Source organism: Amphiura filiformis, chromosome 15 (genome assembly GCF_039555335.1).
Source record: "Amphiura filiformis chromosome 15, Afil_fr2py, whole genome shotgun sequence".
In the NCBI taxonomy this organism is placed as follows: domain Eukaryota; kingdom Metazoa; phylum Echinodermata; class Ophiuroidea; order Amphilepidida; family Amphiuridae; genus Amphiura; species Amphiura filiformis.
The window spans coordinates 55957914-55978955 of record NC_092642.1 but is presented as its reverse complement, the minus strand read 5'-3'; the positions used below and the strand labels follow the sequence as shown (position 1 = coordinate 55978955).

At 34.8% G+C, this 21042-nt stretch overlaps 3 protein-coding genes across 5 annotated transcripts in view; 2 read left to right on the top strand and 1 right to left on the bottom strand.

Moving 5' to 3' along the window:
• Window positions 1-7818, top strand: part of LOC140172019 (uncharacterized) — a 57129-nt gene extending 49311 nt beyond the window's left edge. The window contains exons 14-22 of the mRNA XM_072195367.1: window positions 98-203; window positions 1254-1300; window positions 2628-2694; window positions 3133-3278; window positions 4248-4337; window positions 4689-4841; window positions 5534-5659; window positions 6389-6541; window positions 7501-7818. Coding sequence (XP_072051468.1) covers window positions 98-203; window positions 1254-1300; window positions 2628-2694; window positions 3133-3278; window positions 4248-4337; window positions 4689-4841; window positions 5534-5659; window positions 6389-6541; window positions 7501-7818 — 1206 coding nt within the window. The remainder of the gene's footprint in view (window positions 1-97; window positions 204-1253; window positions 1301-2627; window positions 2695-3132; window positions 3279-4247; window positions 4338-4688; window positions 4842-5533; window positions 5660-6388; window positions 6542-7500) is intronic.
• The window catches only part of LOC140171855 (uncharacterized), a 384363-nt gene that overhangs the window by 128999 nt on the left and 234322 nt on the right, over window positions 1-21042 (bottom strand). The window lies entirely within an intron of this gene.
• The window catches only part of LOC140170671 (uncharacterized), a 60868-nt gene continuing 47881 nt past the window's right edge, over window positions 8056-21042 (top strand). For both annotated transcript variants that reach the window (XM_072193918.1, XM_072193917.1), the window contains exons 1-4: window positions 8056-8208; window positions 8727-8889; window positions 11263-11438; window positions 12699-12776. In XM_072193918.1, coding sequence (XP_072050019.1) covers window positions 8071-8208; window positions 8727-8889; window positions 11263-11438; window positions 12699-12776 — 555 coding nt within the window. In that variant the 5' untranslated portion in view covers window positions 8056-8070. The remainder of the gene's footprint in view (window positions 8209-8726; window positions 8890-11262; window positions 11439-12698; window positions 12777-21042) is intronic.

Sequence of the window (21042 nt, the reverse complement as noted above, 5' to 3'; positions counted from 1 at the left end):
GCTACGTTTGTGAAGATTATCATTCATCCAGGTATTAAACAATAATATTATTTGAACTACAATCTTTTCACTAATCCTTTGTTTTTATTGCTATCAGACACCTGATCCTGAATCAACAAATGTAGAAGAAGCACCGGTGCTGCAAAATGCAAAAACAAATGTTAATGAACCATTGACATTGGACAAAGACACACATTCTGAAGGTATGTAACACAAAAAGTATTTGATGTGACAAAAAGTGTTGGCATATTAAACCTATAACCTTTCCCAATTTTACAATCTTCTGTAAACCATTATAGAGTATTTGCTGGCGTAAGCCGATTAATTTGAATGATACCACCATGTGAGCCTATTCAAGAGACCTCTTTTGTAACTTTCTGGAATAGGTTCATTTGGATGAGTCTTATTCAGTTAGTAGTTAAAGTTTCTTTTTAAACTATTGATGATCAATAGATTATACATACTCGCTATATTACAGCGTGCGTAATTGGTTGAGAGCTGCGCATAAACAATTTTAATGCCTGGTGGCCTGGATGTGCGATCACGGGGTAGGGGAAATGAATGAAAATCACGTTTTTTGATAATGGTACTTGTTATTTTTTATATAGGGTATGAACAAGCGGCCCTTGGGTATAATCGCCACTTAGTCATGAAATTATATGAATGAACCCCTAAATCAATAAGATCCCCATTTTTCATAGCGTGTGGTTAGTTAAAATGTTTATTCAATTTATCCTGTTTGCCCATGTAAACATTTGATACTTATGAAAATGACATGTCTTTCAGAAGAATTGATTCCAGAGATCTGCAGGTGAAGCACTGTACCAAAAAGAATCACTGTTAATAATGTTGTGATTTGGGCCCGGAGGGGGCACTCACATGGGTATGTGCTTTTTCAGACCCTCCGGCAGTTCCTCAAGACCCACATTTAGATCATACTCCAGTTCTTTGATCCTCAAATTCTGACAATTGCATCTCTTGAGCTCAAATCTGGACAATTTTGGAATTTTTTAGCTCCAAAACCTATAATTTGGCCAGTTTTAGTTCACAAGACCTATCAAAAATGTTGAAATTTCAGTTCATCAAGCCCCTTGCCGAAAATCAGTTCTTAGTTCTCAAAGTTTGGCGCTCTGCGGCGCACACCCCTACCAAATTTTGGTTGAGTGCCTCCCACCCCGGATTTGGGACAGCCAGATAAAAAATATATTATAGATTTAAAACTAGCATATTTAACATTATTCTTTTGTAAACAGAATCAGTATTGGAGCAGAGTGATGACAAAGAAGTGCTTGAAAAGGTGGTAAGTAAGAATCACTTGATAAAACATGTTTTATTCAATGCTTCATTTTGGAAGAGTGACATTTGTAGAGATTTGACAGAGGCAAATAGCATCAAACAATAACTGGGAGGGTTAATGAGGATGCAAATCTTGATGTCAAAATCTGACAGAAACAAAAAATATTTATCCATTGAACAAAACATTTAGAAAAGTGACTGGTTCAGTTAAACCATAGACCGTGAAGACATGGACGGTCATCTGCAGCATATCCTTTGAAGCTATGATCGTCTTGCCTGAACACAAAGACAAGATAGTCTTCAAACCTGCCATCGAATCGATTTACCGTACAAAAGGTCAATAACTCAACTCTCGTCCACTCAATTGCCTTATCAGTCGCAAACCAATGGAATGTTGTGCTCTGGGCATCCGTGCAAGCATGACGTTGAGACCAAGGCTTATATAACGCAAATTGAAACTCATTCAATGCCAGAGTAACAGGTAGTGTTAGATAAATCGAAACGGTGAATATATGTATTTATTTAATTAACTTGAAACTGCAGCAAATAAGCGTTTTTTACCGTTTCATTTCTTGTAACTATAATTGTTTTGTGACAACAGAGTTTACATTGCAGTCGTATAACCGTGTCAGAGATAATGATTGTACTTCGATTGAATGCCGCTTCTTTCAAACACGCTAATCCAACAGGTGCGAGCGAGACGTACATGGTCTCAACATAATGTGAAATTTCTATAGAATTACGATCCAGACGACCGTCCATCTCTTCACGGTCTATGGTTAAACTCTTATCCAAGTCTGAATTGATGCCTTGCTAACTGAATGATTTGGGATGAGACATTAATATTCATCAGATGCATAAATAATAATCACTTGTAGGACAAAATATATTATGAAGCATGTTGTGTAAATGTTTGGTTTTTTTTGTAAGTGTTTGTTTAAAAATTACAAAAACAGAATTTTTGACATCACTATCATTGAGTTGGCCATGTAATGCATCTATGTAAGTGAAGTGTATCAGTGTATACTTGCCCAAAGGATGTAATTAATGCATTCTCCTACGAACTGCATCTTATAAACTGCATCATTCAGTTCTTTTGTTCCGTTGTGGTTAGGTCTTATTTTGAAGGTTTTTATGTTAGAAATTAAAAGGTAGAACTAGAAAAATGAAAGTTTTAACAGTGTCCATTTACTGTAATATATGTGCCTTACGTGTAGTCATTTAATAGACATGTTGGCACCTGAATGAAATATTTCCAGGTAGAATTTAAGTTTTTACATATTTCTAAAAATAAGACATGTATTTCTTTATTTGGCTTTATTTTGAAACAGCCAAGTGGCCCTACACGGGTTGCCGAAACAAAAGATGAAGATTCAAAAGATACAGGTCCGAAACAAGGTATGTGCATTATAGAGGAAGTTAATAAAAGAGTTCTAAATATAGACTGTATCCATGGATTAATTGATAGAATCTTCAAGACAAGCAAATGTGATATTTTGAACAAATAATGTCATTTTGTAAAATACACAACTGAAAATGTTTGCAAGATGAATTTATAAAGAAGGAATTAGAGTGAAAATAAAACAACTAAAAAAATGTTAACAGACAGGCAACATTTTCTGAGATCTGTACAAAAAATGACCAGGCAAAGCATTGCTCAAATAATTTGGGTCTGGTAATCTTTGCATATAGTTAGATAAGTGGTTTTGGAATTTGAATTCATATTTATCATCACAAAAAATCATTTATACAGGGTACTTTATATTGAGGAACAAGCGTAGGTGTATTTTGTCCATTGTTTTAATTTGTACTTTGAAACTTACATTCCCAAACTAGAAAAAAGTTTCATTCCTGCAAGTAAACCCATGGAGCAACCAGCTGAAATCCCAGAAAATATAAGAAAAGCTAAGGAGCAACCAGATGACCTGGAGATTACGTTTTGGGATTTCGCTGGTCAAGATCTCTACTATACCACACACCAGGTGAGTTATCCCAACTGAAACAGAGAGCTTGGATATAGTTTGATCATTCAGCTTGTAATCGGCAGGAATTGCTAAGAATGATATTGTTGACATGTCTGGTCTTTATTATGCGTCACAAAGAAAATATACAACATATAGGACTTGGATGAATAATTTGTGTCACAAGACAATTCTAGAAATAAAATTAATCTGTGATGTTATTAGGCCCGCCAATTACGAGCTGATCAAACTATAAATAAGTTTCTTGTTTATGTAAGTCCCCCTCAATTTTCCACTTCATTTCTTCCTTACCTTTGGGTCCCAGCAGCCAAACTCAGAACCTGATTCCTAAACACTTTGAGAGGGGTTTGGTCGGAGGTACCCCCCTGCTGTGCTGCAGGGGAGGCACCCAGACTGGGGGTTCTGTAGATACGGACTTTCACTTCTTTCTTGGTCAGCAACCAGCAGTGAATGTACCTTTCTAGATGATTATTACCTTCTGGTTTGGCTTGCTGTAGAAGTATATAAATTACTCCACAAACTTGAATATTCATTCTATGGTGATTTTGTCTGCATTTTGCAGGTGTCACCTTTTTGTGCATATGATGTTCACTAGCCCTAATGCTATGCAGGGTGGTTTGGTTGGAGGTGGCCTGTGTGTTGCCCGCCCCTGCCCCACTGGAGATGAGGCACCCATGCTGTATGGGTTTGTAGGGTTCAGTAGGGTTAACATTATTAAGCAGATGGGTATATGGCACCTCTGGAGCATTAAGGTCTTAGCATGATAAGCATATTTATTGCTTTATTTGCATTTTTGATACAAAACTACTTTGAAAAAATGATGATTCGAGTTCACACAGGGAACATCATTATTATTATGTGATGTGCTTATAGTGTCTGCAACAAGGAAGACAGAACTTCACATAGGGTGAGCACCTTTCTTCATTCTTATTATCATTTTGACATTTTGTACATAATTATTTGTTGCAGGTTTTCTTTAATCGAAGAGCAGTGTTTGCACTTGTGTTTGATATGAGCAAGAAACTAGAAGATCCATGTGAAGTTGAAGATTTCTCAAAGGTAAATATTATTTCCATTTTTTTGGAAACAGTTACGAAAATGGGTTATGATGCTATAAGATCAACCATTGTGTAATGTCATTACACCTTTGCAAGCCAATTTCAGTGAAATATGCAACAACAGTCAAAAATGCAAATGTATTTATTGTTGATTTTTTATTTGTTTAGGACAATTGAAACATTGATAATATGTGGTTATGCTTCACAAATGTGCATTGCTTTTGGGCTTAACTTGAGCATCAGAAACTGACAACACCTTTGTTCAACTAGTCTCTTTTAATATGTACATGTATTCTGTTCTTTGCACAAGCAAAGTTGTTCACCTGATTTTTGTGTACTTTTTTCTGTTTAGAAGAAAACGTCTCGATTCCATGATTTTAATGGGAAGGACTTCATCAACTTTTGGTTGCAATCTATTTATACTTATGCTGCACAAGATTCTGCTGATGATAAACGATATCCACCAATCTTCATCATTGGAACACACAAACGAGATTCAGAAGTTGTAAGATATACATTATTTTAATCATGTTTTAGAAAATTCCCCAACAATCTGTACAAGATAGCTGAGCAGGTATAATCTGATTTTTTCCTCTTCTTGCTTGTGTCCTGGCTCCTTTATATTTTTTATTGGTATTATCAGCTTTCCTATTCATTTGTAATAAATTGTTAACATTAGATTTATGTTGTTCTTAAAGCCCTTGGTTACTTTAAACTATTATGTGATCTCATTTGAAGACACACCGTGGGTTAGTTTTGTCACTACCTGTGGTCAAACCCAGTTGGGATCTTCAAGGTCTGATCAGTTATCAGTAGGTTTGCTGTTAAAGAGATACACCACACTTGCTGTTATAGAGGTTTACCACATGAAACTATTATAGGCCTAATGCACTGGTTATGTCTTCACTTAAATTGTCATCTGCTTGAGAACTTATAATATAGTTATTTGAGAGCCCTCTGCTTGCTATTAGATTTAGAGGTAGATGTAAAATAGAGGTGGCTATGTTAAATGAAAAGTTAAGTTTCAAGTAGAATTTTGTTCACTGTTTCAATTCTTTCAATTTCAATTCTGTTTTGTACAATTTTGAATGCTTACAGCAAGATGAAGCAGATAGTATTTATGATTTTGTGTACCTATATTACTAGCCATTCAGTGGCAAGTTTTCTTATTGTGCTTCACATCTATATTTGTTTCAGGAGGAAGAAGTTGTGAAGGATCAAATCTTTGCCATATTAGAGGGGAAGCAATATGTCAAATATGTTAGAAGACAATTTCATTTTGTAGAGAATGACCCAACAAAGAAGCAGCCATCTGATGAGGAGGTAAGTATGAACACACGCAGCTTAGTTTATTTCGATATTTGCAAATAAATAAACCCTGGTGTGGATGTGAGTGTCAACAATAAAAAAAGTTGACAATTTGAATTTACGATATATAATTAAATCATTTTTAGATTCATATTTATTTTTTTTATCTATAGCATAATTGCACTACTACTTTGAGGTGATCTATCTCAAACAGACCAAATTATGGGTTTCAATGTTAAATATTCTTACAAATCAGTAGTGCAATAATGTCAGTTATCTTGTGATTAAAGCCGTAATATACAATTTTGGTCGAATTTTAATTTGGTTCTTTGCCAAATATTACAAAATGTTAATATGCATGTTATGATGGGAGGGGCTTAGTTGCTGCAGGAAGTATCTGCAAAGTAATGAATTATGTTTGCAAAATGACTCCATGACATGGCATAAAAATGGTGATCTGTGTGCTGGCGATGGGAAACTCACAATCAACTTTCATTAGCCTGAAAATTAAGACGTAGACAAGCAGACAATACTTTGACCTTTCACATGTGCAGGTATTTCTTGCAATACTTTGTGGAGCTGTGTAGACTTAATTGTGTGACTATGGCAACAAATGTTCCGTTATTTGGACAAATCATGCAATATACATGCAAGTATGACTCAGCAAGTTTTGTAATGAATTCAACTAACAAGATTTATACCTTTCTTCAATACTGAAATGTTTGATGCATTTTTTATTCTCAGGCATTTAAAGCCATGAAGGAGGCTATTGCAACGGCTTCAATGAATGCACCCCACATGAAAGAAAGGTACCCCATCAAATGGCTTCAATTTCATAAAGCTGTGATTGAAATGCTAGGCACCGGTGACAACAAACACTACATGACATTAGAAGAGGTAAGCCTACATCAAATGCATAAAATGACTTGACATTATTTCTCTGCTATATACCTCCCAGTTCTGTTTGAAATGCAAGCAGAAACGTAGCCAGGGGGCTGAGTGCCCCCCTGACAAAAAATGAAAGAGAAAAGTGCCCCTCTAACAAAAAAATGAAAGAAAAACTTTTTGTGCGCTATATGTGCACATTGTCCCAATAAGGCCTTTTTCGGAAGCTCAGCGAGTTTACATGTAAAAACTGATATATGTATAATACCTTCCGATAATACCGGGTCAAAATAATTATGCAACCGAGAAATTTTTTTCACTTTTGCCCCGAAATATTTATTTTGCCCTCCCTGACCATGAAAGCTGGCTACGCCCCTGAAAGCGAGACAAATATCAATTAAACTGAATGGGATCTCATATAAAAGTATATTGGCAGCTTGAACTCACATAAAAATATGTCAATAATAAAAATGCATAATCATTGATGAGGCTTTATTGATTGAGAAAAATATTTCTCAAATATACCATTGTATTGGAATGTGCAGCATTGAATGTGTCTGTGCATGTTATATCGAACACCCTCATTTGCAACCTAATCCACATCAAACATGCTAAATCTCATTACAATAAAAACTATGCAAATTCAAATAGCCGTGCTTCAAGCAGTACCCAACAGGTGTATGTGGATATGGCGTATGTCAGTGTCCATAAAGATTTCCCCATTTTGTTATATCTAGTCATATTTAGAAACAATTTTATAAACGTGGCAGTTGCCCTATCGTTTGACCCCCAAAGGGAGTGTTGATAGTAACTTCCAGATCCAGAAACCCAGGGAAGTAAATGCATCAACCAGAATTTAAAAAATGTTACGACATTTACAGCCACCTTCAAAATGACCCAAAACATGTAATTCCGGTTATTAGTACAGATGATTATTAAAATCATTTCGTTCATGTTTTAATTTTATGCAGACACGACAGTTAGCAGCTACATGTGACATTACAGATGAGTCACAGTTTACCACCATGCTGGGACTGTATCATGATTTAGGAACCATCATCTGGTTTGGAGAAGATGAGATCTTGAAGAATACTGTCATCTTGGACCCGCAGTGGCTCATTGATGTGTTTAAGGCAGTTATTACAGTGTTACCTAATGAAAAGCAGGCAAGTCAAGTTAATTTTGTTAATTTTAGACCTTCTATACATGGATTTTGGGTCGGTCCGTCAGAGGTCAGTTTGTACGAAAACTCTTTCTCACAATGCAATATGCTTAAGGAAGTGGATTAACCTCCGAGCTGTATCTATCGTTATGCAATACGCCTATTTATTACCTTGTGGGAAGGACTGCTGGTGGAGAAACCCGGTAGCCACATATTGCTTTCACTGGTATAACAACATATGTGTTTGTTTGGTCATCTGAGTGAAGGGTGTATGTGTCTTGGACTTATATCTTATTTTGGGTCTTCCACATATTAAAGAGCATGTGTAGACTTAATCAGACACACCCTAATACTTTTACAGGAGCCAGAGTTTGTCAGTATGTGGCAGGAACTCAGAGACCATGGTATTCTGAGAAACAAACTCATAGAACATGTGTGGAAGGACTGGATTGGTATTAAGCAGGGACTACTGGAGTTGATGGAAAGGTTTGATATGCTGTTCAGACAACCTGCAGAGGTAAGTACAGTTCCTGCTCTGTTTGAAAACAAGCAAGAAAAGATAGTAAATAAATATAGGGAGATGTACACTAAACAATGTTCATTTCATAGCAATTTGTAATAGTTAACCAAGGGTAATATAAGAATTTCGTAGCAAAAGGAGACCTGACACCCATGCTCCTCCTATTTACACAAATTTACAAAGCTGTACAATGAAGGCATGATTCAAGCAGAATAAATAGTTGCACTTGCCAAAGATTGCTGTGCATGGAGAAACCTTGTAGGCTTGTAAACCTTGTAACCTGCTCTGCAGGCGATAATGATGATGAATGTGAGGATTGATGTGTTAATGTTGTGTTGGAGAAATCTTGTGGTCGCTTACTCTGCAGCTGAAGGATGATAATGATGATGAATGTGTGGATTGTGTGTTGAATAAGACCCCATTCACATATACACGCGCTCAGTTTAAGAAAGTTCATCTTGTAGCAATCTGTAGTAATAAAGATAAATGACATAGTTTGTATGTTTTGTTCACAGGAAAAGGATGAGAAGGAAAAAGATAGCCAAACAGGAGACAAAGAGCTACAACCGACTTATTGTGTGCCTGCATGTCTGCATCCAAAGAAAGGAGATCCAAAGAAAGGAAATGAGAATATGACTGATGGCACATTCTATGTGGACTTTGGCACCTTTCTACCAGGTACGTACTCATGTTTTGCATACTTGTTTGTAATGCAGTTATTTTTTCTGTTGATAAATTTACTTTAAAATCTGAAACTTAACCATATAAACATACTTTTCATTCAGAAGTATGGAATTTCAAATATGATAATATTCAATGTATGAACCAGGTACACGTACTCATGTTTTGCATACTTGTTTGTAATGCAGTTATTTGATAAATTTACTTTAGAATCTGAAATTTAACCATAATTCGTCGTCTGTATTCCATAGTGGCGTATAGTGGGGCGCCGCGAATAAACAACTTTTCGAGAAAATAGGGTTTGAAGAAATGCCAATTTAAAATCGAGTTGTGTAAATCAGACATTCATTATATTTTGTAAATGATGTAAAATTTCTGTAGTAAACTAAATAGATTTTATTGTTATATATTTTTCAAAAGAAATAAATACATACTATTGCTGGCAAACTGAAAATAAAAAGCACAAAACTATACGTCACTATGGAAAACAAACAAAACGCAATACCCTAACCTAACGTTAACCTTACGCCACCTCGGTCGCCGTGTAATGTAACAATATTTTGAATCCATGTCAATCAGGTTTTAGGAAGAATCACAGTACTAATACTGCTCTTTTAGATATAACAGATCATATTCTCAATAATATAAACAATGGTAAAGTTACAGGTTAAATTTTCTTAGATTTAAAGAAGGCATTTGACACGGTGAACCATGACCTTCTTATTTCTAAACTTAAATCATATGGTATTAAAGGTAATGCAATTAATTGGTTTCACTCGTATCTTAGTGGTAGATCTCAGGCAGTAAACATAAACTCTACCCTTTCAGATTTTAAGGAAATTGGTATCGGTGTCCCTCAAGGTTCAATCTTGGGACCGTTATTATTCATTGTATTTGTTAACTCTCTCTGCCTGAGTCTGTAAATTCTAACTGTAAGTGTGTAATGTATGCTGATGATACAACTCTTTTACTTAGTTCATCTGATCCCAATATTCTGCAAAATGATCTTAATGCTAACCTGAATAACATTGCTGATTGGTTTCAGGCCAACAATTTAACTCTAAACATAAAGAAAACTAAACTGATGTTATTTGGAACAAGACAAGCTCTTCATAAGTTTAACAATGTTTCTCTTGTCTATGGAAATGAACAAATTGAAAGAGTGGAAAAGTATAAATATTTAGGAGTTACCTTTGATTCACATCTATCATGGAATGAACATGTAAATTATTTATCTTCTAACATATCTAAGCGTATAGGAGTTATTCGTAGAGTAAAGCAATACCTTCCTTGGAAAACTGTCAAAATGCTTTCGCAAGCCCTTGTCGTTCCTCATTTGCAGTTCTGTTTGTTCCAATTTCAGTGCCTGTCATAAAAATGAGCTCCAAATTTTGCATAATAGGCTAGCCCGTGTTTTGCTCTCTGCAGACATTAGAACTTCAGTAGACAATATGATGAGGGACCTAGACTGGGTTAAACTTGGCTGTAGATGGGAGCATCAATTACTTATTTTAACTTTTAAATGTCTCACACAAATTGCTCCTGATTATCTTTCGTCTCATTTTACTTTCACGCATTCTACACATTCCAAATGTACAAGGGGTCAGTCTCAAAACAGTTTAGTTGTTCCAATATGGAAAACCTCTTCTGGAAAGAAAACTTTCCTTTACAGATCTTCAGTTGCTTGGAACAATCTTCCTCCGAATCTTCGTATCAATTTTAATTCAATGAGTTTGGGTGGATTCAAAAATGCAATTGGTCTGTAAGTTTTGTATTTATATTTTGAGCTCAACATTGCTGCATTTTGTTTTGTATCATGCATGTTTGGTTCTTTCATTTTGTATAATATATATATTTCTTATTTTAATATTATCATGTTCATGTATGATGTATAATTTTAATCAGGTCTTCCAGGGAGACCAGTATATTTGTATTGATGGAATTTACTTTTGGCGTTACTTTTCGTCATTTGTATTCCATAGTGGCGTATAGGTCCGATACGTGTACGCCACTATGACATACAATGTTTTTCATTTTTGCCGATATTACATAATTATAAAATGTGTATAAAAAGTGGCGTATGGTCGATACGCCACTATGGAAAACACAAAATTTCACTTTGTAGCTATACGACACATTTAATTAATTAATTACTTATTAATGTGCTAGTTTTGACTGATGAGACTTAGAAAAATGAAAAAGAACATCATTAAAAACATGTGCCAATTTTCAAGAAAATGACCAAAAATAACTATACGCCACTATGGAATACAGCCGACGAATTATAAACATACTTTTCATTCAGAAGTTTGGAATTTCAAATATGATAATATACAATGTATGAACTGTTCATTTGTGTTATTTTCTTAGATGGTTTCTTTCATCGAGTACTCGTACACTTCGCACGTTGGTCATCTCAACACACAGACAAAGCCCCCAAGCTGTTCTACCGCTTCTGTAAATCCTTTGTAGGCCCTGAGAACAATAGACATATATGCTCTCTGCAGATGATTCAAAGTAGTGAAAAGAACGGTGCATGCATCAAGGTATGTTTTGATTAATCATACATTACTTGAAAACAATGAGATATTTTGCAATTTAAAACAATACAAATGTTTGACCGTAAATGCCAATGATACAGGGTGAGTAAAAAAAGTGCAAGTTCTGTAAATGCCACACTATATGCCACAAAATATTAAGTGAAGCACAACTAACGTTTAATTTTTAGGAGTCTTTTGCTGCGATACCCAATTTGATTTTTTGTCTACGAGACACCATGTATTTTGAATGACAGCACACAATGCGCAAAAAAGACACCAGATCTGAAACTGACTTTAAATTAAATCAAGGTTGATTTTTGTGTTATTTCAATTCCTTTTTTTTCGGTTTAAATAAACTTTCTAACATACCTCACCCGACTCCAACTCCAGTTTTCTTTTCCCAATATGTCCAACTTACTGGATATTTTGTGATTCTCTCCACTTCAATTTGCCTTTCGACAATTAAAAAAAACCTGCCCACGAATTTGTATGTTTCTTTTATAGAGATTGAACATCTTTAAAGTACATATAAATAATGTTATAAAAGATTTCTTTTATACAAAACAAAACTAAAACTCACTATTGATGGTTTCGCCTATCATGGTCAGTAGGCATCATCAGAATGATGGTTGTAGATCCTTACTTCCGGTTAGATGATGCCTATCGACCATGATAGGTGAAACCGTCAATAGTGAGTTACAGTTTTGTTTTGTTTAAAAGCAATCTTATAATCTTCACCAACAAACCTGTTGAATCTATTTAGTGAACTCTTCTACTTGAACAAGACCAGGGGTGCTCCCAGGGGTACTCCATTCTACTTTAGTGCCAATGAAGTTAAATGGCAGTTGTCCCAAATCTATCATATGGTGTGCTGACATTCAAAATTGGGTATCGCTGTCATGTGTCATAAAAACAGAATGGTAAATGCTAATTACTTCATTTTTTCACACATGGTCACTAATGTTTTGAAACTTTAAAAAAATCAACCTGGTTCTTTAGTAAAGATGGATTATTTACCCTATTGCACTTTTTGTTAAAAACTCACCCTGTCCATTTAAAAGTAGCAGTAAGCATTGCTAACTCATAATGGTTCCAATCATTTTGTATAGTTGTAATTTCTGAGTTGGTATCAAGTTTTTTACACAGTTCGTTCTTTCAAACAATGTAGGATTAATGCAACCCCTATTCAATGTTTAAATAATCTCCTGAACGATTCATTGGTATGATTTGGGTGAAATCAAAAATGTCATATTTCTGTCATGATAGATTACGCTCAAGAAAGTAGCTAAGGTTGGAGAGAAGGCAGGAAGTACAGGTGAATCAGATCCAGTAGTATGCACAAGGGTAAGTAATTAATACATCTATAGATTAGTCAGTAGCCCACAAATCACCATCTTAAGTACAGGTGAACCAGATCCAGTAGTATGCACAACGGTAAGTAATTAATACATCTATAGATTAGTCAGTAACCCACAAGATCCAGTAGTATGCACAAGGGTAAGTAATTAATGCATCTATAAATTAGTCAGTAGCCCACAAATCATCATCTTAAGTACAGGTGAACCAGATCCAGTAGTATGCACAAGGGTAAGTAATTAATACATCTATAGATTAGTCAGTAACCCACAAGATCCAGTAGTATGCACAAGGGTAAGTAATTAATGCATCTATAGATTAGTCAGTAGCCCACAAGACCCAGTAGTATGCACAAGGGTAAGTAATTAATACGTCTATAGATTAGTCAGTAACCCACAAAGCACCATCTTAAGTACAGGTGAACCAGATCCAGAAGTATGCACAAGGGTAAGTAATTAATACATCTATAGATTAGTCAGTAGCCCACAAAGCACCATCTTAAGTACAGGTGAACCAGACCCAGTAGTATGCACAAGGGTAAGTAATTAATACATCTATAGATTAGTCAGTAGCCCACAAATCACCATCTTAAGTACAGGTGAACCAGATCCAGAAGTATGCACAAGGGTAAGTAATTAATACATCTATAGATTAGTCAGTAGCCCACAAAGCACCATCTTAAGTACAGGTGAACCAGACCCAGAAGTATGCACAAGGGTAAGTAATTAAGACTGGGGGTCTGGATCAATTCAGCAATGTGCGGACAAAGCCAAAAAAAAAGGTTCATGGAATTTGCCTAAATCTTGTGATAGGAAAGGTATTTGGGTCTAATGATTTTGTAACTTGATCAAAATTCGAAAATCCCTTGTTGCCATGGTAACGGTTCTTTGACGATTGCCACAGGGAAAGTTCATTTTTCAATTTTACAGTTCGAAAAAGACACATTTTTCTAGCTAGCACTAATGAAATTGCTAGAAGTATGGAACAATTTAAATTGCTGCTGATAAATACCTATGTATTAGACGTTACAAAAATAGTATTGCCAGTTTTCTCACCCACCTAGAATATTGTGTAATATGCAATGCAAAATCCCTCATTTTTGCAATTTTTTTCATTAGTAAAAGTGGTATCACTTTGAAATTCAATAACTCTCAAGAAGAAGTTTGTTGATTAAAGTCAGGGGTTGGATGAGAATGACTATGAATGGGGATGATCAACCAACCAATAAAAAAATTGGGGTCTTTACCCCATAACGAAGTTTTACTTAGAAGAAAGTTCGCTATTTTTGATAAAAATGAGCTAATTACATAGCACTTTCACAGTATAAAAAATCCTTTATTGGCTTGTGATTTGCAAATAACATACCCAGAATAGTTCATTGACCCATCATAACCATTGGTTATCATTTATTTAAGTAATTTTCACTTAGTAAACTGCCAGTGACCCCTCCCCAGCCATATGGTTTAATGCATGAAAAATGTTCAAAGTTGGGCGCAAAATGGTTACCATGGGCATTAATTTCTTGGTGGTGGTTATCTGTCTTATACAATCTCTACTCTTCCTAAACAATGGATAAATCGATTATAACTATTGAAACCAAATAAAACACATTATATTTCAGTTGGTCGCTACTCTGGAGTAGGCTAGGGGTTTTCCATGTATAATAATCATTTCTACTTCTTATTTAGGCCTATATTCACTACTGGACTCATTGATTGACTTTATCTGAAATACCTCACCAATAATCTAAATATGGTTTAAACATAATGAGAATGTGATAATTTCGTGGATTTATAATATTAAAGTCCTTTTTACCAGTTGTTTCTACCTTATCTGGGGTTTATAGCAACAACAGCAACTGACATACCAAGTAACATTTTTCTTTGTTTTATACAATGTTATCTATAAATCTAGTTCTAAGACTGCATGATACTGAAAACAAATCTCAAATGTAAGAAAGATCAAACATTGTACAAAACAATAGAAAAATGTTTATAAAAACATGGGGGACTGGACAATGCACTTGCATTATTGTTTTTAAAATGCAATGTCACATTTTTTTTTAAAGTTCAATGTGGACATGGTGAAGCCATTGCCAACCCATCATAAAGTGATGCTCAAGTCTTTACTTTGTGTAGATTGTTGTTAGAATTATAAACGGAGTCGCTCATGTGTGGGATTTTCTAATGAGATCATGAACAGAGCCTGACAGATGTCTGTGAGAGTTTTGATGCTGACACTGCTAAGTTTGTCATCTTGTACTCTAAATAATCTATTTGTCCCCAAATTTAAGTAATGTAGGAGTAATGGGATGATAAAGTTCTGGTTTCTGCACCGTTTGCTTTAGGCACTCTTGATATACCATTGTATCTGCAGGATCTGCAAGTTCATCATTGATCTCTCGGAAAAAACTACTTGTGTGTTGTGGGGTCAGATACTGCGTCTCAGATGTAGGCCTGCTAAACATGCTAAATGCCCTCTTGTTGCTATTTTACATCCGCCAAAAAACGCATTTGCTTAGCAACAGCAGAAGGGTCTCTCTATTCCCAGCCCGGATTCCCAGTGACCTCTCCATGCTCATACCCATCAATAATAAATTCTTTCTGCTTCTTGGAAATTGGGTTTGTTTGTTTCTTGCTGACTATAGGTTAAATACCACTAATTATGTATTACACGGGGTTCAATGGCAAAATGGCTAATTTCGGATGGACGTTTCTCATATTCAGAACTCTCACAGTTAAATGCCACTAATATCAGGTGAAACTATATGATTTAGATGCCAAATGATCAAAAACTCAACATAGGTTGACCTGAGACTTTTCTTGTTTTAACACACTGAACCGTAAACACCTCAAAATGGCAGTGCGCACTCGAAGCTGAAAGTTACAATATGTTAGGGCGAATATTTACTAAAAACCGAAGCCGTGCGTATGAATTTTGGTAATATTACAACAAAAATGTCATATAATGAGAGAAAATATACCATTTTGAAGCATCAAACCCTAAAAAGTACTTTTTTGGCTATATTACTTGGTCAATTTCAGCGATTTTAAAGCAGTCTTTTCAAATGCCATGCAAACAAATAGTTACTCGTCGTATTTCCATGTATCGCCCAGGCCTATTAGTGGTATATAACCTTTAGGGCCAATTCATGACCTCATCATATCTCTGATTCAGAAAGAATGCATTGCTGTCCGTTTGTATTTCCTCTTATCTTGGCTAGAAGGCTTTTTAATTTTGATGTTTGTAATTTTGTCATATTTTCCTGACTGAATGTGAGCTACTAGCGTCAATGCTTCAATGCTTTATGTATGTCGATGTACATGTTTCCTTGGGTAACTGAATAGCGTTTGCAATACCTCTTGAATCCACCGTAGCTAGTATACAAATATATACTGCCATGAGAGGTTCTGGTTAAAACTATGGGCCCGAGGTGAGATCAATAGTACTATTTTCCTGAGGCGCAGCCCCGAAGGAAAATAGTATTAATTGATCTCAACGAGGGACCATAGTTTTAACCAGAACTTTTTTTTTTTTTTTTTCCCTTAAAAATACACATTTTTTCAAAAACTTGGTACTTTTAAAAAGCCAGAACTTCTTTAGAAATTGAGACCCCAATTTTTTGAAACTATATATCTGTCAGCAAGGGTTAACTCTAGCTATGCCACCATACAATTACAAAATATCAACTTCTTCTTTACAGTTATACCCCTTCAATGTTGGGGTAAAATGACATTTACAATTTTTGCCCAAAAATGTGTTTTTTCTACTTAAAATTAAAGGATCTTTTAAAAAAGTGACAAGCTCTTTCTTCATTTGCAAGGACTACCAAAGCATGCCCCTATCTGAATAAAAAAAAAAAAAAATTATATCACATCTTATATATTTGTGGCATTCGACCAAACTTTGCCCTTTTTCAAAAATGAAAATTGTAAATTTTGGTCATTTTCGACTAATATTTGTTTTGTCCGTTACCATGCCAACAGGCCAAATGCAACTTTTTAAATGTCATTTTTAAATGTCCCCTAAACCCTTTCCATGCTAAAAGAATCAAGGATTTCTATTTTTTTGAGTTTGTCCACATATTTAAAATTTTGCTTGACGGTAACAGACCCCTAGTCTTAATACGTCTATAGATTAGTCAGTAGCCCACAAAGCACCATCTTAAGTACAGGTGAACCAGATCCAGAAGTATGCACAAGGGTAAGTAATTAATACATCTATAGATTAGTCAGTAGCCCACAAATCACCATCTTAAGTACAGGTGAACCAGATCCAGTAGTATGCACAAGGGTAAGTAATTAATACATCTATAGATTAGTCAGTAGCCCACAAATCATCATCTTAAGTACAGGTGAACCAGATCCAGAAGTATGCACAAGGGTAAGTAATTAATACATCTATAGATTAGTCAGTAGCCCACAAAGTGCCATCTTAAGTACAGGTGAACCAGATCCAGTAGTATGCACAAGGGTAAGTAATTAATACATCTATAGATTAGTCAGTAACCCACAAGATCCAGTAGTATGCACAAGGGTAAGTAATTAATGCATCTATAAATTAGTCAGTAGCCCACAAATCATCATCTTAAGTACAGGTGAACCAGATCCAGTAGTATGCACAAGGGTAAGTAATTAATACATCTATAGATTAGTCAGTAACCCACAAGATCCAGTAGTATGCACAAGGGTAAGTAATTAATGCATCTATAGATTAGTCAGTAGCCCACAAAGCACCATCTTAAGTACAGGTGAACCAGACCCAGTAGTATGCACAAGGGTAAGTAATTAATGCATCTATAAATTAGTCAGTAGCCCACAAAGCACCATCTTAAGAGGAACTATCTGTTATTTTTGAGAATAGAGTTGCCACGGTCAAAAAATAGATTTTCTTTATACTTTCATATTTGATGGACCTTGACCTCAAACTAACACACATGGGATAAATTTCGGAAAAATATCCCCGTTGCCATGGTAACAGGCAAATTTCAATTTTAGGCCTATTTTCACAATTTTTGCATTTTTCAGCAGTCAAATTGTCAAGTTTTGAAGCCATTGTTACTAATATACACAATATATATATACTGTTTTCTTTATAAGGTATGAATAGGTCAAACCTTAGATGCCACAATGAAAGTATAAAAATAATCACCAGATGTCAGGGTGGGTTATACCATTTATTTGAAATAGGGTGTTTTCAATTTTTTCAAAGTATGAAAATATACCAACTTTGTATAGCTCATAAACCATATGGTAGTGTCCCGATTTCAACATCGACCACAGCATGTTGAGATGATACATTGGTCTTATGAAAAAGTTACATTTGAGCTTGGGGAAAACACATCTGTATATACAGTGTTGCCAGACATTTGCCTATTTTTCGAAATTCTACACAAATCTCACCTTAAGTTAAATGATGTGAAAATGAAACATCCTTTCAAGGAACATTTATTAGAAAGAGAGTTTTTATTCATATCAAATTTGATCAGTTATAATGGTCAGTGTTGTTCTAAACCACATGGGTGTTGCCATAATTGGGGTTTAATTATGATTTGTGGATATTTTCAACTTTTTACAAGTCATAAAAATACCAAAATGCATTTCTATAATAAAGAAAGAAACATCGACCTCGTCATGTTGAGATGATATATTGGCCTTATGAAAAAGTTATTTTGATCTGGGGGGGGCGGGGTAAGACATCAGTTTATACAGTGTTGCCAGATAGACCACATGGGTGTTGCCATAATTGGGGTTTAATTGTGCGGTGTGGATATTTTCTTTTACAAGTCATAAAAATACCAAAATGCATTTCTATAATAAAGAAAGAAACACCGACCTCGTCATGTTGAGATGATACATTGGCCTTATGAAAAAGTTATTTTGATCGGGGGGGGGGGGGGTAAAACATCTTTTTATACAGTGTTGCCAGATATTTTCCTATTTTTTCAAAATTCAACAGTTAAAAGATTTGAAAATGAAACTTCACCTTCATACGGAACATATCTTTTTAGAAAGAAAGTTAATTTCATATTCAATTTGATCATCTGGGATGATCAGTGTTATTCTAAGCCATATGAGTGTTGCCATAGCTGGCGTTTAATATGACAATTTAGATATTTCCAACTTTTTACAAGTCTTAAAAATAGTACACATCCTTAAAATTATTGTGGAATGAAAGCAATATTAAGGTTAAAAATTACCCTAAGAACACTTAGTATGTGAATTTAAATTTAAAATTTGAGTTCGGAAAATATTTCCTTCTATACAGTATTGCCAGTTATTATCACATATATTCAAATTTCAACGTATGTCTCACTTTAGGATTTATATTGTTTAAATCGCTGCCATGAATAAACCACATGGATGATGCCACTATAAATGGAGTTAATAGTGAAATGTGGATACATTTTCAATTTTAAAATGACACCTTATTAAAGTTATAGCTATACATGTAGTATTCCAATGTTTCACAAAAAACACCTAAAAAGCACACAAATTTGTCCTAATTTGGCGCTTTTATGGGCACTTTTGCCTTAATGCACCCAATTTGGCGTATTGTCTCCACTGCAAACCCACCAATCGACATACCAAAAAGGTACCCCCCAAACCGTGGCACATCCCCAGTATACCCTTAACCAGGGCGAACCCCCTCCGGGGTCATGTCATAGGTATACTGTGCCCAGTAGTCCTCTTTTTCTACTTGAAACGGATATTTCCTCAGACAAATTTTATCAACATTTGGTGATTTTTTATTTTGCTTTAACCCTGCAAGTATCTGCAAAAGTGTTCATATAAATCTCTTTCAGTCTTGAAAGCTTAATTTTAGTTAGCTGCTTCCTTTTTACAAGCTCATACAAATTCATGTAATCAATGAGCAGGGGATGCTTGAATGACAGAGAATTGGCAACAATATCATGCAACATTTCAATGGTCATTTCTTCTTCAGCATGACTTTAAATGTCATACTTTCGACTCTCCTGCGAGCTCCTCTCGGGAAAAGTAATTGGACATTAATTTGTCTGGCTGTGAAAAGGTTGTGTGCATTATTGTCTTTGACTATTCTCATATCTTTCGAGACATTTGCTGGATCTATATATTTTTGTGCCCATTTCTTCCCCATATCTTTTTTGCAAGTATAGTTGGGATATGTGCTTTAATAATATGAGGTAGGCGTAATTCAAACATTATCTTACTCTTATATGCATCTTTTTGCAATGTAACAATCTTATGTTATTTTAATTTATTTTAGACTAGCTAGTATGTGTATATTTTATGTATATTTTAAAGTATACATGTTTGAAGTTTTCTGTGTTGTATTTTAAGGGGTTGGGGTTGGTCACCCACCTTTGCACAGTATTTTGTCGGACCTGAGAGCACACCAGACATACCAAATTGCATTTTGAATACGAGGAATGTCCTTCTGATATAAAATAATTTTGATTTTTTTTTTTAAATTCAGCGATACAATAAAAATTTTAGGGTAAATTATGTATATTGAATTTTTTTATATTTCGTGACATATTACAGTCCTCAAAGTTAACTTAATAAATCTAATGATGTGTACTTAAAGTGTATGTAGCTGGGATGAAAAGCCGACCACTAATCAATTAATTAATGTTAATTGAAAAATTTGACCTTTCATAGTGAAGATATAGATTTTTTCCCAAAAGACCTACATTTTTAGGTGTTTTGGTGAAAAAATCTATATCTTCAATCTGAAATGTCAAATTTTCATATGGACGACTTTTCATTCCAGCTACATACACTTTAAGTACATATCACTAGATTTATACAATTTACTGTTGAGATCTGTTAAATTTCAAAAATATCAATTTTTAATCATTTGCCATAAAATTTGTATTATATCGCAAATTTCAATATATGTCTCATGTGCTCTCAGGTCCACAAAAATATGTGAAAACGTCGCTATTTGAACCCTTATGACTTATAAAAATATCCACATCTCACTATTAAACCCTAATTATGGAAACACCCATGTGGTTTGGAACAACACTGACCATTTATACAACTGATCAAATTTAATATGAAAGTAAATTTCATTTTAATAAACTTTCCTTGTGAAGGTGAAGTTGCATTTTCGCATAATTTAACTTAAGGTGAGACTTGTGTTAAATTTCGAAAAAATAGGAAAATATCTGGCAACACTGTATAAACATATGTTTTCCCCAAGCTTAAGTGTAAATTTTTCATAAGACCAAATATGTATCATTTCAACATGGTGAAGTTGATGTTTC